The sequence below is a fragment of the Brienomyrus brachyistius genome, chromosome 25 (assembly GCF_023856365.1).
Source record: "Brienomyrus brachyistius isolate T26 chromosome 25, BBRACH_0.4, whole genome shotgun sequence".
NCBI lineage: Eukaryota > Metazoa > Chordata > Actinopteri > Osteoglossiformes > Mormyridae > Brienomyrus > Brienomyrus brachyistius.
Genome location: NC_064557.1, coordinates 144,697 through 168,981, shown reverse-complemented (window position 1 = coordinate 168,981; position 24,285 = coordinate 144,697). Strand labels below are relative to the sequence as shown.

Here is a 24,285-nt window from a genome sequence, read left to right as displayed (position 1 = left end):
TGACCTGTTGCCATCAGCAGTGTGTCTGTCTGCGGAGAGAATGTCATCCTTGTCGAGAGGTCGACTTACCTTGGCAGCGACATTCATGTCTGTGGTGACTCTTCCTATGAAGTCAGTAGATGGATTGGGAGAACATGGGGGGGGGGGGTGTTTGGTGCTCCCGAGAGGATGAAGGTCCGAATCCTGGTGCTCACTGTCTTGCTATATGGCTGCGAGACATGGACGGTATCCAGTGACCTGAGACGAAGACTGGACTCCGTTCGTACCGTGTCTCTTTAGAGAATCCTTGGCTACCGCTAATTTCGCCTTAGTGTCGAACAAGCGGCTGTTCAAGGGAGTCCTGAATGAGGTACGTTACCTGCATTGTGAGGGAACGTCAGTTGCTGAGGACCCAAGCGGCCGGACCAGGACGCCCACGTAACACCTGGCTGCAGCACATAGACGACCATTTCCGTAGGGTGGGACTGGACCGCATGTCAGCCTGGGGGGGGTCATCAACCGGGATCCCAAGGTGTTCCGTCATGTGTTTACCAGTGCGTGCCCCCCAACCTGACCTGACCTGATAAGAGATGAGTTTCAGCAAATATGTTACTCTGTTTTGTTTTCAGCACTGTAGATATTGCACTATTCGATATGCAAAGATTATATGGCATTTATTTAAAAAAATGGACTCTACCTGTAACAATAACTTTCTAAAATTTACATTCTTATCTCTTATCTAATTATGGAAATATTGCATATTGTTTGTGCACCTCTATCATGGTTTAATTTTGCTCTGCCTTCCAGAAATACGAACACGTTACAGAAATATACTGCACAGCATTCTCTGTTCGAGGCTGAGCTGTGGTTTTATGTGGGGCCATTCAGCAACCTAAATTTCCAGGTCTTAAAACACCTGTGTTTACAGCCGCGTACAAAGATGGCATGTGTGAACACCAGCCACCGTTAAATGCCATGCAAAGGGCAGCAGCTTAAGGCACAGATACAATCTGGAGAACATGTGTAGCATTAGTCATCAGGACTACCAGAAACTGCTAAAATGTCCATTGTGCGTGTGAGTGTTTGGGTCCTGAGATGGACTGGCAGCCCGTCCTGGGTGCCCTCTTGCTCACATTTCTTGCCCGTGGGAGTTTTACTCACACAAAAATGTTCTAATGGAAAATGACTGGTTCCGAGAGATAACCAGTCAGATTGTAGAGGAGCAACTGGAGGAGGCGGGACCAAGGCATCTGATCGTTTGTTCCCACCTCCTCTACTTGCTTCCTCCCAGCTCCTCTTCAATTTGATTGGTTATCTCTCTGAACCAATCATTTTTCATTCTGCCCTTAGAATGTTTTTTGTGTAAGTAAAACTCTCATGAGCGCACGTTTTGGAATAGGCTCCAGGCTCACTACGACCGTGTACTGGATTTAGTTTTAAGTCTGGCCTCATAAGTATTGTGCTGTAGAGATGGTGTGTGGTTCAGCAGGTTAGGCTGTTGTGCTTGGAAGGTTGCTGGTTCAAATCCCACTGTCAGCAGATTGATGGACCATCTGGTAAAACAATGTTTTTTCCAAAAAAATGTATGTTACTTTGCATAAAAGCATGTAAAAAAAAAAAAAAAAACACTCTGTAGATATGTAACTCTGACTCTGCTTCCTTAGTTTTGTGCTTAAAGGCGTCTGCTAAATAAATAAAAATGTAATTAAATGTGTCCATTATCAACAGGGAACCCCCCATAATTACAGCTTGTTGTTCCAGGATCTCTGGAGCACGACGGACACCGGGGACCCTGCGAACATAAATACTGTGGCCTGGGAAGGCACTGCGTCGTGGACCGTGAGACGGGCCGGGGAGAATGCGCGTGCATGAGGCACTGCAGGCCGCATTACAAGCCCGTGTGCGGCTCCGACGGCAGCCTCTACGAGAACCACTGCGAGTTGCACCGCGCCGCCTGCCTGAAGAAGCTTAGGATCTCCGTGGTGCACGGCGAGGAGTGCTTCTACAAAGGTAGGTGTAACGAAGGGATGTGGCGCATCAAATCATGGTCAATAATAATGACAGCGATGGAGGTGATGATAACGGTTGTTGCGCATGATGATCTACTGTAGTTGCTGTTTGCAGTGCATTATGGGAAATTGAGTCCATTGACTGTTTGACCATGTATTACGGTTGAGTTATGTATGTAGTTCTAATAAAGTGTGGTAGACAACCCCCCCCCCCCCCCCCACTCAATCTTTTTTTTAGTATAAAAGAAATAACGATGATGAAGAAGATCATCCCATTCTGGATTACCCTGACTTTTACTCTGTGCATTCTGGGATGGATGGATGGATGGATGGATGGATGGATGGATGGATGGATGGATGGATGGATGGATGGTCGGTCGGTCAATAATTTTACTGCTTTATTTACAAAATAACTGTTCCACATGAGCACCAGTCATAAGACTGGTTCCTCTCAATCCTGTAGTGCAGGGATCTCCAACTCCAGTCCTACAGAGCTACTATCCAGTAGGTTTTCTATCCTGCCGGGTTTTTGACGACCCACACCTGTTATCAGGTAAATACCAGGAACTCATCAGAAGCCAGGTAGCATAGAAAACTTACTGGACTGGCGTTGGAGACCCCTGGGATGGTGCACCAGGCAGTAACTGCAGATGGAAACAGATTGTCGTAGTTATGAGGCTGCAGCCCAGTACAGCACACTTTCTGACAGCTTTCATTTAATGGTGCTGTATGTTTGATGAGTGGTGCCCAGAATTAAATATTTACCCTGAAATGATCGCATTAGCATAAGGCCCCCAATGGGCTGAGTGTTTAATATCTGAGTATTGTAATATGTATAGGTAGCTAAGCTGCACAAAGCGGTTGTTTGAGACCTTTGCTGGCGTCCTTAGCGCTGGATTATTTTACTGAGACCTGCGTCTGAAGAATCTGGGCCACGATTCTGCTTCTCACAGGGATAAGGCCCAGTCCCGAGGAGAGTTTCTTTAAGGTCGCTTAACAATGTGGCCTCTTGCTAGGACCAAAACACAGAAAAACCTTACAGGCGCAAGCAGAAATGGCAGCTGGGTCCACTTTAGACTGTAAATGAGTGTAAGCCAGTCATCTGGAGAGGATCCACATCGATTCTGAATGCCTGCACTCAATAAAAACACAAAAGCCTTTTGATTAATGAAAGCCTCTGTTATTTCTGCTTCTGATGGTGCTAAACCTACAGAAAATGTGAGAAAATAGGGAGAACATTTCTTTTGTGAGTAAGGAGCTTTAACAGAGAATGAGGAGCTGTTGAGTACAAAAAAAAAATATATATATATGGAGTTTTTGTTGTTGTTTTTGTCACTTTTCGGGATCAGGGACTTACTGAAGAAGTGTTGAAATGGATGTAGTTCAGTGTTTCTCAACCCGGTCCCCAGGGACCCTCAAACAGTCCACATTTTTGCTCATTCCCAGCTCCAGCATAGGAGCTGAGAGGCAGCAAAAATGTGAAATGTCTGGCAGGGAGCTGGGAGGGAGCAAAAACCTGGACCGTCTGGGGTCTCCGAGGACCGGATTGAGAAACGCTGAGCTCGTTCATGCGCAGGATAATAAAGGAAACATAGTCTCATGTGGTTTCTTGGTATCATACCGTAACCCTAAGAAACCGTCACGTAGCTTCTTTGAGGATAATTCATTAGTTTACTAGGCTGCAGAAATAAAAGCATCGTTTGACAAAAAAGAGTTGTTTTCATGTAGTTATTCAGAATGCATATTTAATTGCTAATTGGCTTTCAGGCACATCTCAGGTTCAAAGTCTGCTCTGCTATTTATGCCGTAAACACATTGTTTCGTAAACAGGGATACGATGATGACAGCAACCCCGAACAGTTATTTTTACCTGTTTTGTGACTTGACAGCCTTCATTCATTACTGACAAACGAAACGCGATTAAAAAAAAATCTGATGGAAGGTGTTCATTAAGGAATGGGAGAATGTGTCGATTTCCCCACCGCCGTTTAGTGTCTGATTAAAGATTAGATGCTGCAGAAAAAAAATTAAACGGTGAACAACGGCTCACTCCGTGCAGGACGGCGATGGCGTCTATCAGGCGGATTTCTGAGAGGCAATCAATAGACCTAACAACAGAAAATTAACTGTCAGATTCCGGAATGCTAAACAGCCACTTTCTATGCATCAGGAATTTTGATACAGCAGCATATCAGCTCAAGGGTATTTTGACCCCCCCCCCCCCCCCCCCCCCCCCGTTTTCCTAATTGCAGCTATGTTTTGTTGGTTGCCCTGGTTTTCTTGAGTCCGGAGCCTTCAGCGAGGAGTAGGTTGGGTGTTATCGATGATGACATGTTGAGCTGGCTTTGTAGGGAAAGAGTTGGCAAGGGATTATCGTGCCTCCTTATAGCAAGAACACGCAAAACTACGATGCTTAAAGCTGACACTCAGGGAGTCGCATTCTTAAAACATTAGCTACAGTGTTAGCAGCCGCCGGGGTCAAGATATGTGAAAAGCATTATGGGAAAAAAATGCAAAGGTCTTTCATTTGGTCGTATTGAGACTGGTTTGGCTCCTCGTGCCATTAAGGAAGCATATATCACTGATATGAAGACTGCTCTCATCTTTCACCTGTGGCTATGTTTATTCCCATTAGTGCACTTTACAAAACGCCAAAGGACAAATTATATCTGGCCTCTTCCTATAGATCATGGTGATTAATGCTTTCTGCATTGTGACAGGTGGAAGCTCCTCTCGGAGTGAAACGCAGCCTTGGGCACGTAATTATTATAATGGGGGCATAGCGAATAAGTCCTGGAGCTGGAGGGAGTCACTCCCCCCCCCCCCCCCCCCCCCATCATGGGTGCTTCTAGGTCAAACGTCTCTGTGATTGCGTGGTGTCGTCCAGGGAATGGGCCGAGAGGCTTCGTTTGAGGGTCCCAGTGAAGAGGCCGTTAGGGCTGACAGTGGCTTTAAGGAAAACAGAGTCCACCAGCCCGGTTTGTTCCTCCACTTGAGAGGCAGAGATGTTTCCTGCACTGTCCTGCTGTTGGGATGTTAGGGGCGTCTTTGATCCGTGGAGTCATTCCGTATCATCGGTCTGTAGACTCCATGCATCAGGGGCGGGTTGGTTATTCCTGGGGTGCCACTCAGAGTCATTTCGGGGCCCCTTTAGTGTAGTGACTATTTGCCGCCAACAGGGGGCGTGGTTTGAGCGATGTTGAGCACCACGGCTCCCCCACAACATCGGCTATCTCACCCTGCCCTCTTTTGTCTTGTGTGGCGGTAACACCTAACGCGCTTAAATAATGTACGTTAATTTAATAAGTAATCGTCAAAGGACAAACGTGGACTGTGAGTTTAGCTAGCTGTTAAAAGAGCGCTCTTTTCTCATCGCTTCAGAATGAAACTCATCATGTATGAGGAAAAATAAATGCAAGAAAAAAGAAAAAGTGTGCAGAATGTGACCTGCTTTTGCAGATAGCTATGAAAGTACGGCTCCTTTTATTCCAGAAGAGATAGTCTGAGGGCCCCCAGGAAGGTCTTTGTCAAGCAATCACAGTCCACCATCACAGTTATAGATTGAAAGAAAATGTATTTCACCTCTTTGTTCATACCCACAACAAATAAGAATTCTGCTGATGCAGGAGGGCATTTTCGCAGCGGCCACATGTGGCGAGATCTGCCCTCGTACCTCTGAGCCGTTCATTTCTGTGCTCTGGATCTCCGCCTCGACTTTGGAGGTGGGAAAATTACACCTTGCTTTTGTACTTGTCCAGATCTAAATATTATACTCCTAGGTGTGGATAATTTGCTAAGTCTGTGCAGGGCGGATAGACTGTGTTTCAGTGTAGTTTTTTTTTTGTGTAGTATATTTTTTAAGTATTTTGTCTTTTGCATGGCAACACGGTGGGTTGGGGGGGTTCAGCACTCGCCCCATGGGTGCTGGATGTTGGCTCATTATCTGCCTGGGATCAGTGTATGTTGAGTTTGCATGTGTCTGCGTGGGGCTGGGAGAGTAAGGCTATGGTTATGGATGTTCAATATAGAGTCCACAGTATGTGTGTATGCCTGTGTGTGACTCTGCATCTGAGTGTGGGTTATGTATATATTACATTCTAGGGACCAAATGTCCTCACAATATAATATTGTGATTTTGACGTTGTTGGGACCACCTTTTCGGTCCCCACAAGGGGAAGCTCGGTTTTTTTAAAAATCAGCGACCGCACTCAATAAAAGCTAAACAAAAAGTTTGTTTACATATGGTTAAGGTTAGGGCTGGGTAGGGGCTAAGACTGTCATAGTTGGGATTAGGGTTATCCCTCTAGAGATGAATGAAGAGTCCCTAGAAACATATCAGTACAAATGTGTGTGTATATGTGTGTGTGTGTGTGTGTGTGTGTGTATGGGGGGGGGGTGCATGCCCTGTAGTGGCATCTCACACATACCACACTGCTGCAATGTGCTTCAAAGTTCTTGTGATCCTGTACTGGCTGATTTAAGTGATAAGGATGGATGTCACTGGCATTCTATGCAATTATCAAAATGTTTATCCATCCATCCCTCCATCCATTCATCCATCCATTCATCCATCCATTCATCCATCCATCAAAATCATCTTCTAACCCCTTATTCTAACCCTATATCCACATCACAGTCACTGACAAAATGCTTATAATAAAGCAGTCACATATGCAGAATGTTGTATTCACATTATCAGTTATACCGCAAACAAAGTCATATTCTGTTAAAAGGCTCCGTATATCAGCAAATGGAAAACGGAGGGGACAGCCTATATCTCATAACCCTTCCCTCGCACCTTCTGGGATAAAAGGAAATAAATAAAACATCCACCAATACAAGATCTCTTAGTATTCCTCTTATACCTATAAGTATATAACCTCCTCTTATTTCTCTGAGTGCATTAGATACAGGCAGCCAGCTCATAAGTATGTAAATTATGTTCTCCTGCTTTTTGTGAAGCGAAGAAAAGGATAGAAGCCGTCGCTCTTGCGATGGGCAAAGTCGGATCCCTTCCTGCCTCTGCATGTGTGTCGAGATGTAACCACGCGATGGGTTCATTAAACTGCGGCCACAGCAATGCGGGCTCTGTAAACTCTGCTTGTTCCTACTCTACTACCTAAAGAGACGGAGAGTGATAGAAGCACATAATCCCCAGTCTTCTTTTTTTTTTATGGCCCTCTGTATTATATTAACCTTTTCCACCGCTGGGGGACCAGGTTTGTTAAATAAGCTCCCATGTGACCTTCTGACCCATTTTCGTAGACCGGGGGGGGGCGGCGCCGGCTAGACTTTTCGGGTTGTGTTATGTTATTAGCCGAATGAGATGGCCACACCGTTTCCGTTTTGTAACACCGGGCTCTGAGACCTGTCCGGCTGTCTGGCACGGCTCCTTCAGCGAGCGGAGAGGAATAAATTATCAATGTGCGCATTTGAACTGGACCACAAGGCACTGATTAACTCAAGGCGCCACAGCCGTCCGCACAGCCCAGCACTGTCCTCCCTCCATATTTATAGAAATGTTATGAAATATTAAACATTAATTACGCTCCCAGGAGTATAGCCAATGCATAGGGACCCTTCCTCTCCAGGGTGTGATTTAATTTAGGTTGGTCCTACCTATATAAAGGAAATCGGGACAAATATTCCACTCGATTAAGCAGCTCAGATTTGTCACATGTTTAGCGAAGATACTTGGGGATGTTTTTTGTTCGTGTACATTGTAGGGAGTTATAGTGAAATTCGATATGTAATTAAATGCGATAAAGTATGTTACGGAGTGGGGGCTGTGTTATCAAATGCGTTCATGACGACCTCGTACAATATATTGTTTTTCCTTAAGAGGAAGAATGTAATACCATCCATCCATCCATTTTCCAAACTGCTTATCCTACTGGGTCGCAGGGGGGGGTCCGGAGCCTATCCTGGAAGCAATGGGCACGAGGCAGGGAACAACCCAGGATGGGGGGGCCAGCCCATCGCAGGGCACACTCACACACCATTCACACACCATTCACACACACATGCACTCCTATGGGCAATTTAGCAACTCCAATTAGCCTCAGCATGTTTTTGGACTGTGGGGGGAAACCGGAGTACCCGGAGGAAACCCCACGACGACATGGGGAGAACATGCAAACTCCACACACATGTAACCCAGGTAGAGACTCGAACCCAGGTCCCAGAGGTGTGAGGCAACAATGCTAACCACTGCACCACCATGCCGGCCCCAACGTAATACCATTGGGAGGTAAATCTGGAAAGTGCTTTAAAGATGGAAAGATCTGTAAGGGGCTTGTAGGATCGACCAGTGGCAGATACTGGCAAAGGGAAGATGGGGTCGCGTCTTCTGAGGGGATGTCGACCGAGGGGAGGGGCTTGGGCACTGACACAGAAAAAAAAGTCAACAGTAGAATGCACAGTAGTCGATGTCATATGATCCCGAAGCTGCCGCCTCCTCTGAATAGGAGATCAGCGTCCTTTTGATGTCTAAATGTTCCGCATGTTCTGTGTGTGCAGTCAATGAGGTACAAGGTGAAAGGATTGACCTACAGTGAGCTTTAAGGCTCTGCCTCTCCCTCTTTGCTGACTGTGCACATTCCCGCCGGCATCTCCGCAAACGGCGCCTCCTATATTTCCGCGCCTCCTCTCTCCCGCTGCCCCGGGACCTTGGCATCGCTTCAGCTCTCTGCTGATCTGATTATGCCGGCCGGAACCCATTAACCGGATCCGTGCAGTCGACCAGCCCTCATAAAGGAATTGTCACTGAGTACTTTTCAATTACACAAAGTAGGAGAAAGAAAAGACTTGTTTTGACAGAATACAGAATGAGATGGCTGGGTATTGCTGAATATAAAATCTAATTACTGAATGATGCAAACTGCATGCCCAAAGTTGCATGTACCCTAAAATTTTATGGTAAAAAAGTTAACACATATAATAATTTTAAGTGCTGTCATTAACTGAAGAGAAATGAGAGATTAACTGAAAAGAGAAATGTTAAATAGCAATTTAAAATCAAACTGTATTCTCATTTTCCTGAAAGCCTTCACCAAAACAAGTAGAGAGTCAATGGCAGGTGATTAATGGCCAATTTGAATTGTATATCTTACGTTTTTAGCATGAAATTATTGTAATGGTGGAGAATTGTTATGGTTAAACAGATATTTCTTCACCATTAATAAAAAGAATTCAGGTACAAAAATAAATCAAGTCATATTTTCAAGAGCCTTGGAAGATAATGACGGAGCATTTTCTACTATATCCTTTGAATAGTAGTAGAGTATAGACGGTATATAGCTAAAATGCTATCTCTCTGAGCATGACTATTATCTGCTTGCTAAATGTGGCTCTACAAACAGGGAGAGATGACACAGTGCCAAGTATGTTTCACAGAACATCAGCATTTCGGTGGAAATGAGGCAGAAAATAATCGCACTCAGAGGAAACGCAGCCATGAGGCGCGCGGCCGCCCTGGATGCCGGGACCTCTGCAGAGTCAGATACCATAGATTGAAGGAAGTCCAGGGGTTAGCTCTGCTGTTTCAGAGCCACCCCATTAAGGTGGGGTATGTTTGGCTCAGTGGGTTAGGATTCTGTGCCTGTGATCAGTAGGTTGTTTGTTCGAATCCCAAGGTCGCTCAAATGATTCCACTGTTGGGCCTTTTGAGTAAGGTCCTTAACTCCCACTTATCTCAAGTAATGGCTGATCCTGCTTTCTCAAAAATTGTGAGTTAGTTTGGATAAAAGCACCTGCTGACCAAAACATGATGTACTGTATGGGTTAGAGTATTTCTCTAGCTGCTTGTTAGGTGTTACTGTAATCCACCAGTAATGGTTCCGGCCTCATTTTTTAAAATCTGCTTCTCGTGCACAGAACTGCTGTGTCTTTTTTAACGAAGCACAGAAGCACTCTATTTAATAAAGCTGTAATACCTGCATACAGTCAAATCGCAATTGTGCTATTACTCCAAAGGGTTTTTACGAAGAATGTGGAACCCCAGCGCAGGTCTTCGGAGCTTTACCTTCAGAAACGACGGCTCACTGCTGAACGGTATTACAAAGCAAATCGAGATGTAACTACAACAGACCCAAATAACGGGGGACTTTGGTGGGAATTAGGGATAAATTAAACTTTTCATTAAACTGTGTGACTTGATTGAGAATATCGGTTAATTTTCTAGCTTCTATGCCGTGCCCCCATAGATCAATTTCCTATGCGGCATTAATTCTGTATCCTTACATATTCTGATTTTTATATATAAATAAATACTGCGTGAAACCCCCAAGGGTAAGCTAATGTCAGCCAGCTCAATGCACTGTAGAGCCACCAATGACAGCGGTAACTTCCCTTCCTAGCCTTACTTTTATTTATGTCTTATACAGTTACTCAAAAATATAACAATCCTTTCATATTATTTATATGCTACATGAATATTAATTGAAAGAGGGCACTTTTCCATCTGCTTTTCATAGCCATTCATCCAGCATAGGGTTGTGTTGAGGTCATTATTTTCCCCAAGATAAAATATATCGTATTATAAATTAACCATCCAATGATTATGTAACAATGTAGATAATTAAAATCTTTATTGTGCCGCATCGCTGCCTGATGGGCATGTTGATGCTTGGTGCCACATTCACTAGGGAGCCAGAGGCAGAGACCTGACTGAGTTCGGGGACAAACGTTACGATGTTAACCTCTCGAGCCGAAGTGGGAAATGCAGCTACTGTCCAGGGGCATGCTGGGTAAACTGCCTTATTGCTGCCCAGAAACAGAATACAACACTTTTTTTTATTCTCTCAATCTTGTTACTAGGTTACATTGTGTTTTCATTAGTAAACTTCATGGCTGTGGTATTTTTTGTGCTTTATTCTGTAACTTATTATTTGGATATTACATTACTATAGTTCAATTTCCATCCATCCATCCATCCATCCATCCATCTTCTATCCACTTACTCTGGTCAGGGTTGCTGTGGTTCCACTTCTGGTATCTTATAATATAACGACAAATTTATAGGAATTTAATATTTAATGAGAGCCTCGTATTGAATAATATTGCATGTATTATGATGCTACTGGCTAGAAATTTATTAGATCGGTCACAAAATTGTCCCATTCTTGCTAAAAACATAGCTGTTCAACTATCCTTCTCGAGCAGAATAGTTTGCATGGCAAAAAATTAACGACGAATTAAGGCCTCTGCATTTAAGGAATACTAAACATGATGATCAAAGTGATTGCTGTCTGCTTGATGTGTCTGTGCAACTTTCTCTCGGATGAGAGCTGACATGATTTCACCGGCAGTTTGATAAAAAGATTTGATATGGGTGCATTATACAATTTATGGAGCTTCAATTGTAACGTTTCATTGTTTGCTAAACAGGTATGCATCATATTAGGTGTGAAAAGAAGAGATGAATCAAGATGAATTGCATAATTTAATGGTAGAGCAGGCACGGGAACATGCATAGTGGAATTACTGCAAATCACAAGACAGGTACAGGAATGCACTGTAATAATCCGTTACGTCCCATTTTAACCATCGCAATATAACCAATTACAACTGATTTAAACTAGAATATGGCCACTTACATGCAATAAAGAGTAAGAGTGTCTCTCTTTAACCACTTTGCTGGGCGAATCCGCAACAGAAACATGGCAATTCTGTTTCCGAAGGTGTTTTTATCCTGTTTTCCCGCCCTAACTTAGGGTTACACGTGCTTGTCTAGTACTGCGTCTTTCCTTAAGAATTCCGACTAATAGCAAAAATTAGTTTTCTTCCCGTTGACTACCTGCCATATTTTATGAGAGGACCTGGGAACATTTCCTGAAAATATGTACCTTCATGTCAAAACTGCGATGGGAAAGCATTCGTTGCCAACAACAGTCTGCCATCGACCACTGACTGAAAAATGGAGAAATGCTGACCCACCTTAATAGGTCATCGGGTCCATTGTAAGGGGTCATCTGGTCCACTGTAAGGCGTCATCTGGTCCATTGTAAGGGGTCATCTGGTCCACTGTAAGAGGTCATTTGGTATACTGTAACAGCTGATATCATACACTTCATCGTCTTACAAACATAATTATACAAGTACATAATTATAACATAAGCATGTTTACTTTAGAGTAAAATGTGAGTTCTTGAATCTTTGTCCATATATGCTGGCAATTTTGTTAATTATGCTAAGTATTTTTTCATTTCTTCCACATTTCCTAGCCTGTGATTTTAAAAATCTTTTTCCAACCCTTTTCCAGGTAAAAAATGATTGCTGTGAAACCTGTTTGATGCTTTGGAAACATCTGTTACTCATAAGGGGGTAATTCCTCTCCAGTTTCTAATTCAAACAAACAGGTTGATTTCATATAAATTTCCCCTTTAAGTGAAATATTTATTTTAACCTTGATAAAATGTCAGGATCGAGTTTTGGTTCGGAGATCAGGAACGAACGTCTAACGATCCCAAAGCCGTATTTATCTCTTATGTGATTCCCGACATTCAGTCCGAGCTGTAGCGTTATGAAGGGCTCGATCATCGCCGATCAGGACGCCGTACAATACGCCGGCAGATATCAGCAGTTCTGCAGTGGAGCCACTATTCACCTGATAACTCCTGAGCACAAAGGAGATGTCTGGAGCTGCGAAAAGATTTTAATATGAAAAGGCGCCCAAAGACTTTAGCTGCAGAACAAAGCCTGTCTCGCTTATTTAGCATGGAGATAAGCTGTGGTACTTCGATGCTGCCGCACAAACCGGCCGCGGCCAATTGGCTGAAGTCCAGCGGGTGGCAACGGGCTCGGCATTTGGCCGGGGGACAGCCTCGGAGAGCCAGTTATGGTTGGCAGCCTGGCAGCGATGCCTCCCAGGTCCTGCCAAGCCGAAAGCCACGGGCACGCTCCACTTCGCCGTCTTCTAGAGAAAGTCCCCGTTTGACGGTTTCGCTCCAGCCGTAAAGTGGCCCCCAAGCATTCGGGGGATGGAGTTCAAATGCAAATACCCAGATATAAACGCTCAGCTGGATGTCATTTTTCTGTTTACATTGGGCAGACCTTTCCATAAATGATGTAGATATTCTTCAATCCTCCATTATTTATCTTATTAACCCCGATGGGGTAAACACGTAATATTTGCTTTAGGCCTATAATAGATATTCCTTGTATTAAACGTTCATTTTTTATAGTAACTACGGTTCTAACCAGATTTACTAAAAAGTGAGATTAAAATTCAGAACCATTGAAAAGGGAACTGCATTATTAAATCATTGCCGTTACACTGATGTTTTGTTTATTGAAGCGATATTTCTGCTCCATATTCGCATATTTAATGTGAACCATCAACAAATAAACCGAAACGGGAAAACTGCCTTCTGCTATAGGCGTGTTAACCTACAGTAACACCTGTTTTGAACGAGCAGGTTACTTGAATATTTGCCTTGAATGGTGCACATGTAAGTGGGAGGATTTGTGCCCCAGAGCAAGGTGATCAGATCGAAAAGCTTGATCAAACACTCAGCTATGAACAGTAAGTCTGTGGGTGTTCCTCAATATGCATACTTGACCGTACTTGTGTACCTGTATTATGTCATCTTCCATTGCCTAAGATCAGTTCCAATACTAATAACACAAATACTCGAGGATGGTAAAAATCCCCAGATGTTGGTGTTGCCCTGCCCCAAATATCAAAGATTCACCGGTGGCGTCCTTGCTGAAAGAGACCAATCCCATGATTCTTTGTGCCACGAGTTCATTCTCGGGAGGCAAGTTAGCGACACCGGTCTTGCCAAGACCCCAAGTGTGATCTTCACATTCTTGGAATTGAGGGACACCCTATGATGATGATATAGAAATGGGCTTCCAAGTGCAGTGATCCCTGGCCCCGAAGGGCCAGCTGTGCTCCCAGTGCACCTCATTCCTTGGAGATGTAGATTGGCCCCCAGCTGCTGCTCTTCTACAGACTGCAAAGTATGTCTATGGGCCATATATTAGGCTTGCATCTGTTTGTGTTCACCAGTCTGAACACAGTGGCCAGACATTTAAAGGGGGGGGGGGGGGAGTCAGATTAGTGGGCGGGGTGGCATGTCGCCATGGCAACCTGCCGCTGCCGCCAGAGTCCCTCTGACCATCCTTCAAGATTGCAGTCCGTGACCCTCCTATTCGAGGAACCAAGTTTGTCATCACTAGCTTGGTCTACTGTGGGCTTGCAGGATGTTTTTCTGGAGGCCGATGGTTAGATGGAAGCCTCGGTTTTGTCGGGTGACCTCCTGTGTATAAATAATAGAGTAGGACTTCCGGGGGTGGGAGGGGGGGGGGGGGGGGGGGAGAGCTCACCTGTGGTACAACCTTCTGGATCGTTCTCTGCAGTGTGACGAATGCCTTATTGGAACTGTTAGGGCCGAGCTCTCATTTATAATTTGAGGCTTTCATTCTTCCTGGAGAGAAAACAAGAGAGAGAGAGAGAGAGAAAGAGAGAGAGAGAGAGAGAGAGAGAGAGAGTGGTCGGTGCAAACACAAATTAAAAACAATGGCCTTTCTGCACCTTGTCATTATTTGTTATTCATTTGCATCCGGGGCCTAATGCAAAATGCATCATTTTGCGAAATGAGACGCGTGGAGTGTGCATTTTTCATTATCGTCTAGAACAAAGGGATGCAACGCCCACTCAAGAAATTGATTACAAATTTATTAGGCAAGTTCATAGCAAAGATTAGCATTTTTAAAATGCTTGCCGTCTGGTCCGCACGTGCTCATGACTCTTAGGTAGTACAGCTGTATAATGCCAGGGTGCATATCAGATTTATGCAAATAATGAAACGTCTGCATTTCTTTAGTTAAGCGGGAATAAATCTGAAAACTTTTTCGACTGGATGCAACCCGAAAAAACAGAGGAATCGTGGAAAGTTCGGTCCGCCAAAGTGACCTTGTCGCTGTCGATTGCGCGCCGGCTGCATACGGTTGTCAGGAGGCTGGCGTTTATTTATTTTTCATCATATGAGCGATGGTTCTTATATTCCTTCTTCCCGGGGGGGTGGGGGGTTGGGGTAGCCAAGCCGTGTCAGTGGCGGGACGACGAGAACGGCATGACGGCTTGAGGAATGGGTGAAGCTTCCCGTGGCTGACAAATCGAAAGCGGCAAGCTTCCCGTCCCTGTAGAAAACCGATTCCTAGACGTTGGAACCATTTGGGAACTGGGAGACCTTCTAAAAATCCTTGAATGGAAGAACCGGCATTTATCCATTAATCTTTCCCTCCATTTCAGTTACAAAGCTACAATTTTGTCCAGTGCGCTAACATCTGAGTGATGATCATTTTCAGACTCATAATTGACGTTTAAGACTGAATGGCTGTCGGCCTGAATCTTACACCGGCGTAGGTCCTTTGCGGCGTTCATGTCGTTGACCATTTGGAAATCGGCATCGCTTTCTTTCTGCTGTTAGAATCGCATCATAGTTATTTCTGGAAACCTGAAGAAAATCTGTTGGTAGGATGGTGGATTGGAACACTGCCTCTCAACTGGTGGGTCCATTTTCACTGGGTCGCAGAGTATGTGGGTAAAACTGCCCCTACCCCACCCTCTGGTTGGCAAATTCTATTGCAAACACCCTGGTGGGCAAGTTTTATGGATCATACATACTGTATATAGTTCAAATTAATAAACTTGGGTCGGGACATAATGACCAAAGTGAAACGTAGGTCCCGAGCCTAAACCAGAGAGTAATACGTCTTGAATTGGTTGTCCCTGGCTCTGCCAGTATGGATTCAGCTCCACGCCCCCCAGACTTTTCTCAGGGTATTTTCTGGCCTCCCCCCACAGTCCGGACAGGCTGTCCATGTTAAACGATGGCCAGCAATTATCGCCGCGTAGCCGGAAAACGGCAGCCGTCCAGCAGGTTACCATCTATGCGGTGCGATGTGAGGAATGACTAAGTAAGGATGGTGTCTTGCTGTGTTCTGCCACACACGGCCGCTAATCGGATATCAAACTTCGGAGAGGCGGCGAGGAGGGCATTGACAATTCCCTCAGCCGCTGGGCCAACATGCTCCTGTCGTAGGGGCTGCAGTGTGGCGTGCTTTTCAATGAGCATGCGGATCTGCCAACAGAGGGACATAAAGTACCGAGGAAACACTCCTCTGGACCTTTTGGACATTTAAATTCCGGTAAAACCACTTTAAGCATTCATTGTGCATCTTACTCTTTGGCATAAGAGCCCCGTACACTGAAATGAAGCAAGTGAAAATTCCCTGCAATGGATTAATAAGTTAAGCCTTATTGCAGAGGATGATTTTAAATGAGCTCTGCAACCGTGAAAAAAATCCCAGGAGACCTTGTTTTGAAACTGGATGATACAAATTAGTTTGACAACTTTTTCTTGAGTGTCAAAGGTGAATTCGGGTTATGTTTGGCAGCTAAACAATACCTGAAGTAACAACAAAAAGTAACAAACATTTCTTTGGTTCTGTTACTGGTCTTCTAACCATCCATCTTGCTGGATGGTTATAAGATCACCACTTCAGCTCCCAAACCTCTCATCGGGGGCACCTCAGTCACTCCAGGTATTTGCTAAATTTACCACCAGCTCACTTAATTAACTTAAACAATTGATAAACATAATGAGGTTACTGAATAGTCAAATGAGGGTAGTGGTTGTGTTATATCTGAGCATATTACAACCAGTACTGGGGGGGAGAGGTTTTGAAATGGCCAAGTAGACACACTTTGTAAGACACAAAATCACAGTTCTGCAAACATAAACATACTTTTCTGTGGTAGTCTAGGACATTTACACATTACTTTCTATCACTGGCACTATCAGACTGATCAATGAAAGGATTTAATGATCAATGTAAGCTTTGACCGGCTCACCCCTATAGCCAGTTCATGATAATTTATATCAGGGCCTTCACAGTGGCCCAACAAACAGCTACATCAGCGTGAGTGCAGGCGCTGTAAGGACAAGGTCACCGCTAAATGCAATATTTAAAGCAAGCGGGGAAATTGGCAAAAACGCTGCCTTTCCGAGCCATTAAACACGACGTATTAGCACATTTCCTGCCAGGTAAACGTCAAAGTGTCCTAAATTACTTATGGCTTTATACTTATGGTGGTTGCTATCAAAACATTTTTGAGGTAAACATGACGAAACAATTTAAACTGTGATTTGTCCTAAACAATTTATAGTGTGTTACGGCTGGCATGTTTTGTATAGACGACCTGAAATGTACATAATAAACTCATGATAGATTAATTGTTACGTTATGTCTGTGTTTTGTATGGCTGTTTAACACATGGTCCTGTGTGACCTATAGTGAACACATCATGCTGGAGTTATACAGACCAATCAGGGACTGTCAGCGCGCTGTTCTCCCTAGCTGTCCCCAGATAAATCTGATTATTCCTGCAATCGACAGCCAATAGGGGGACATGAGCCAGGGTGAGGGAGGAGCTAAAAGGTAGAGATATGCAGATGTGAAGCAAACCTTTGTTTCCACAAGAACATTGCAATGTCTTCGTTTTCACATATGCCATCATGCTTTTCTTTAAGACACGGACATCACAGGTGAGGACAAAGCTTGGGGTCTGAACACATTTATCAAGGGACCCTGGAGCATTTCTGGGAGCTAAGGGCCTTCCTCACAGGCCCAAGAGTGGTGTGACTATTCCGCTGAGGATGGGATTCACACCTATGACCTTCCGATCACAGGCACAGAGGCCTAATCTGCTGAGCCACATATCTCTGCGTAGTAGTGGTGGATTACCCATCGGGGTCTCCTTGGGCTGATTCCAGGAAGCCTCTGTGATCCATATTAGTGTAGCAGTAGGAAGGGTAGAATAATACAGTGTTTCCCAACCCAATCCTCGAGGAACCTCGGACAGTCCATGTTTTTGCTTCCAGCTCCCAGCGCACCTGTACCAGTTATTTCCTTATTGGCTGGGTGCTGGGAGGGAGCAAAAAGGTGAACTGTCCGGGGTTCCCCGAGGACTGGGTTGGGAAACACTTTACACATAATAGTAACATTATCTACAAGGATTTGTCTTCATATATGTATGTGTGTATATATGTATATTACCAGATCTTTCATATGTGGTAGTTTTATATAAATTTGTAGCTGGATATACGTATGGAGAGGCGGCATGGTGGTGCAGTGGTTAGCACTGTTGCCTCACACCTCTGGGACCCGGGTTCGAGTCTCCGCCTGGGTCACATGTGTGTGGAGTTTGCATGTTCTCCCCATGTCGTCGTGCGGTTTCCTCCGGGTACTCCGGTGTTCCCCCACAGTCCAAAAACATGCTGAAGCTAATTGGACTTGCTAAATTGCCCATATGTGTGAGTGAATGGTGTGTGAGTGTGCCCTGCGATGGGCTGGCCCCCCATCCTGGGTTGTTCTCTGCCTCGTGCCCATTGCTTCCGGGATAGGCTCCGGACCCCCCACAACCCAGTAGGATAAGCGGTTTGGAAAATGGATGGATGGATATACGTTTGTTGGTTAAGCGTCGTTTTAAAGGAAGGAGGAAGGTCCCTCTTGAAGCTCTTTTTATTGCGGCCTCTAGCATTGCTTTTGCATTCTCGCTGCCATGCATTGCAGGGCACTTTCGTTTAGGCCGCTGCGATAAGCTGAAAGGCACCATAAAACTCCCGCAAGAGTTAGCGGCCTTGATGCCGGCGATAAAAAAATTCCGTCCTGCTCCAGAAAGTCGTTTTTAAGCCATAAAGTACATGGCTGTGTAATTCTCCATTGTCACTGGTTAGATATATTTTTTTGCACTTTTTCCTCATGGTTGTGCAATTTGTTGTGCTTTCTGAGTTTACAGCCTTATGCAAAGTGTTAAACCTTAAGAGCACAGTACGTGAGAATAAGGAGCGGATGTCTGCTAATATAGGAACATGCAGAATATTTCCTGCCATTAAAATGCTTTTAAAATATAAAATTTTTTGACAGTGTAAAAATGTGAATATGATTTAAATGTCATGTTTGCCATTGACTGAGGTGCATTTAATTGTAATAATATCAAGTTTAGATATAATTTTAAGTGGTTTTATTATGTTTGGATAAGATTTTTTTTGTTCCTGAATAATATTAAATCCAATATGAAATACACACACTTTGCAAAGTATTACACAGAGTTAATTATTCACATAAAAACTACCATGGATATCCTAATTAGGACTAGCAGTGAAATGTTATTTTTTTCAACAACCCTACAATCTCAGTTGAAGAGCTGCATAATTCCCCAATGTACTCCTCCGAGCTAATCTGGCTTGTTTATTTGGCTAATTCTGCAGATGATAAATGCAGGCCAAGTGGCTACAGGGAGCTGCGGAATAAGGTCCTTGACCTGCAGATGCAGAGGCAGACGAGAAGGGGCAAACGGCAGCGGAACGAGGACGCGATGACATCGAGGAAACAGCTGGTGGAGAGCATGTTTGAGGACTTCGACGCAGATAACAATGAACTGGTGGACAGCAACGAGTTATCACAGGTGATTCAAGGAAAACACATTCTTTTGTTGTTTGGGTTTCCAGTTTATCATGTGGGACACCTAGATAAACCCATATCGGTCCATCACAGGGCACATACTGAAAGGACTTTTAGTGACATCAGTCCACTTCAGACAAACAATTTTGGATTTGTTCTATGCAAAGAGGGCTTGGATTAGAATCGAACCCGTGACCCTGGCAGTGTGGGGCCCCTATCCTTCTGACTCACCCACCGACAATATAAACACACAGAAGATGCATGAAATGAATAATGCTTTCATCATCCTGTCACTTACAATCATTAAACATTTTCCCACTTTACCTCTGATAACATCTACCTGCATGCTGATCTTAATATAAGGTTTAATTTAGAGTTTTTCAGCTCATCATAGTTGATAAACACTGTACACACTAGCCTGTCACTTCAATAATGACCAGAACATCTCAGAATTACATCAGCTAGTGTCCAACAAAGCATGAAATTTAAAGTACACTCAGGTAACCAGAGCTGTCTTGCTGAGGGTTCCAGTGGTTCTGATGAGAGTAGACGGTCTTCTGGAAAAGCTACAGGTTGCTAACCTGAAATAATGCAACTTGACATCTCGAACCACATAAATCACAAATATTACGGCTAAAAATAGAGCCAGATAATTCTGTACTGTATTGCATAAGACAAAGCTGTAATTATGCATAAATGGGCTCTGCATTCACAGAAAGCTAAAGGAGTATATCCCCAGCTCTCAGAATGATAGGTCTGTCGTATATAGCTGATGGTTGGAACCTTATGAGAGTCTATGTCTTCTCTCATTCCCGACACATTGCTCATTTACATTATATCACCGGAGATGAGTTTGCAACAATGTATCATAGGCAAATTGATCACTTGAGACAATGCTTCAGCTTCAAAGGGAGACTAAAGCAGAAAAGACATGATATAAGCAATAAAAACATTTTTTTTGCATAGTTAACAAACAAATGTTACAAAATAGGTAACATTTTCAAATGGACAGGAAGCTACACAGCAAACAGAGAAACACAGCAGAACATTTCCAACGTAGAGACAAGGGGATGTGATCTGATGACCCTTTGCTGAAAAGGCAATTAATAAGTTTAAAACGGTATTTCCCATCGTTGGTAGTAGAGCAGACCTTAGCCCTAACATATGTTACAGAATGCTTGCAGCGTAGTACAACATGTGTTTTCAAAGGGGGGAATTTCAGCCGATCACTATAGCGCAGGGTTGCCAGCTCTCATGCATCTGGTATGATACTCATACTTTCAGACTCTCATACTCATGGAAGAAATCTCACACAACATCTATATTATTTCATTATAAATCTAAAATTAGCTACATCAAAAACATCGGGGCAGTTTACAAACCCTATGGACTATTTAGAAGGTAACAAAACTGGTACATACACGTACATGCGTGTGCAGACTTGTCTCAAATTGAAAATCTCATGCCAACCAGCTGACCAAATTTGGCAACCCTAGGGTAGCGTCAGTTTTTCTAAGAGTTTCAAGTCAAACAATAGCATGACTTTCTGTTTGTCCTTCGCAACCTGGCTGAATCTCTGCACTGGTGCTATGCGCTAAGCGTTACGAGGGTGGTTGTCCATATCTGCAGTAGATACTCTGACATGCACCAGATTCCGGCACAGGATACATCTGTGCCCCACTTACCTTCCGATCCGTTACTGCCGCCCTGACGTTAGGATAGAGCGTGTATCACCTAGCATTAGCATCAGCTTTCTCCTGAGTACATGGAGAGGTTGTTAGCATAGAGCGGGTACCGTGTAGCATTAGCATCAGCTTTCTCCTGAGTACATGGAGAGGTTGTTAGCATAGAGTAGGTACCGCTTAGCATTAGCTTTCTCCTGAGCACATGGAGAGGTTGTTAGCATAGAGCGGGTACCGCTTAGCATTAGCTTTCTCCTGAGCACATGTAGAGGTTGCAAGCCCGGCTGTCTAAAGCAGAAGATTCTGCCGATTTTGTTATCGATTGTCCAGAAAAGCACAGCACTTGAATATTTACATAAGGTCAAAATGTTGATCATACGTCACATCAGGCCCCATGAACAGGACACACTCGTCAGACATGACATGTGACGGACAGGATGGGGGCAGTTAAGGAAAGATGTGTGACAAATCCCGTCCAAGTGATAAGAAAAATGAAAAAGAATCAGTATATCTAACCAGGCACAGCAACAGCTCTAGCATGCATCCAAAATCCATCCCAAAGTGAGATCCCATCTTACCTTCCAGCATTCAGCCTAGTACTCATACATTCATAGGGAGCAATTTCCACCATCACATCTGGCCAAGCACTGTGGTTATTGAATTTAAGGAGTGTAGCAAACCGTCAGCTGGTGTTTTACTTTCTTTACTTGAATGCACATTATTAGACCTGTCCCCCCTCCCTATCCCCCCCCCCTCTATTAACTGTCACGGTAGCCACTGCGATTTCTTTGCTTTATTAAAAAAGAAAAAACATCACACATGAACGTAAGTGTTGCAGGTTTCGCAGGCAGGCCTTTGAGTCGCTGCCCGTTGCGTTCCAGATCATCAGGCAGGAAGGGTTGGAGTTGTCCGACTGCACCCTCTTTGATCTCCTCAAATACCACGACGACGACGACGACGAGCGCTTGACAAAGGAGGAATTCTTCACAGCGTTCGGTAGGCGCCTCGTTCTTCTCCAACGTCTGTTTGTTAGCCTTGAGCGCAAACTGTTGTCTGACGACGCCATGACCGTGATCTCACGATACCGAGGCTCCACCTTAGTCTTATCATTCCTCAGACGTGTCATGGTCATTTTATACGTTAATCAGGGAGAATATGGCATATAAGGTTTCAGTCAATCATTCCGGTACGTCACAATTGTCCATTCCAGTCTGTAGAATAAACTGGAAGAACTTATTTAAGCAACAGAGTGTTGATTTAACTTCATGGACATAATATGGATTTTTGGTTTGTTTACTTCACGTTTACTCCGGATCCCCCGCGACCCCGTAGGATAAGCGGTTTGGAAAATGGATGGATGGATGGATGTTTATTTTATTTGATTATTTTACAGTCACATCCATTCCAACCATCTACCAACTGCTTATTTGTGGGAGGGGTTAGCTGAAGTCGGTCCCGGGCAGTATAGGGCACAAGGTGGGGGCACACACTCCCTCACACACACAGGATAAGCACCTAGAATTTAGAAGAAACAAAGAATATTGGTACGTACTGAGGGGAATTTAGGAATACCAAACAATTAAGTAAATGTCTTTGAGAGACCAGAGTATTTGGTTTGAACCCCAGAAACTGGAGATGTGAGGCATCACTGCCAACCACTGAGCCACTGCACCTCCCCCCTAGTCCTTGTTATATTTAATTCTGTACGATGGTGTCGCTGGATAGGATTAAAAATCGAAATCTGACAGTCCTTCTTCTCAGACAGCGGGGAAACTTGGGGCCTGAACTGCGTGTGTTTATGTGCTCGTGAGGGTGACATTCGTCACTGTCAGCGAGGCGTTAATTCCTTCCAGATGCCGACTTCCGAAGGCAGATTCTCGGCGAGAGCCGCAGACTGAAGGGAACTGCAGATAGCGCTGATGGATCGTAAATTATTCCGCGTCTCCTTTGAACATCCATTCTGTTGTCTAATTAATCCTAAAGCAAATATTTTCCCTCATATTTTGCTTTAATGGTGAGCTGTTGTTCCGAGGCTATTTCAGTTTATTTATCTACTACGGGGAGGGGGCTGGGGGGGACTTTGCGGCTTATCCTCAGCAGAACAGGACACACAGCTGGGGTAAACACTGGATGGGATGCCAGTCCATCACAGCCCATATACATATTCTCATAAAATCCCTCATTCTGGGGAATTTTGATCTGCCGTTTCTCCTTGGAGGCGTGAATAGTTATTGATACCTGTTGCACCAACATATATTAGATACTTAAATTCACATCTACTATCTAAGCAATAAAATGTAAATTCCACCCACTTATTCATTAAAGTTTTGTCAAGGGTGAATTGATGGATTATAGTGCTTCACTGAATCGAAGTCGTCGTTTGCAAAATGTCATACCATGGCAATTATGTCAATTTATTTTTTTTACATCAGTGGCATTTCATCACATGCAGCCCATATGTTTTAAGTAAAATTGACCTTGAGGCAAGTGCTGAAGAGCAACAATTTCTTGAGAGGAGTTAACGTTGCTCCTAGGTGTGATCGAATTCACGCTCATCGGCTGGAAGGGGCTTCACTGTAAATTTTTCGCTCATTAAACGCGATGGCCTGAAAGCCTCCCTTACCATTTGTGTAGTTTGGAATTGGATATTCTTTTCACGGCATCTTTCACGGAGGGACTGAAAAGGGATTATGGTCCTGGCTGTGACCTTCACCTCTTAAGTAGGATTCGTACTTCTGAAGAAGTTTTCTGATCCTCACGGTGATCGTTTCCTGGCAGGAAGAGAGTAGAGTAACACTGACGTGCTGGATAAACATGATACCGGCCCAGCTGTTTGGCTCTGGCTTCACATGCGGTCGGTTTTGGAAGCGAAAATCCTACTGAAGGCTGATTTCACGTCTACGTCCTCTGATGTGAGGTCGGACCGGCGGCAAGGCCGGGAGAACTGTTCTACAAGGAACCTCCTGGTGCAAAGAATTCCACGCCTGTCAGGGATTTTAATGCCGGAATGATCCCTAATTAAATTTTCATTGAAGCTGACCCAGATCTACATTTACCAGCAATGCACAGAAATCACAGCATCCGCTGCTGGAGAAATTTTCCCACATATTGTCTTATTTAGGTGAGGTTCATGAGAGGCC

General features: G+C 44.2%; 1 protein-coding gene across 3 annotated transcripts in view; it reads left to right on the top strand.

The window, feature by feature from the left end:
* Nucleotides 1–24,285, top strand: part of LOC125720713 (follistatin-related protein 5-like) — a 96,265-nt gene that overhangs the window by 28,507 nt on the left and 43,473 nt on the right. For all 3 annotated transcript variants that reach the window (XM_048996478.1, XM_048996479.1, XM_048996477.1), the window contains 3 exons: nucleotides 1,741–1,989; nucleotides 19,271–19,467; nucleotides 22,027–22,141. In XM_048996478.1, coding sequence (XP_048852435.1) covers nucleotides 1,741–1,989; nucleotides 19,271–19,467; nucleotides 22,027–22,141 — 561 coding nt within the window. The remainder of the gene's footprint in view (nucleotides 1–1,740; nucleotides 1,990–19,270; nucleotides 19,468–22,026; nucleotides 22,142–24,285) is intronic.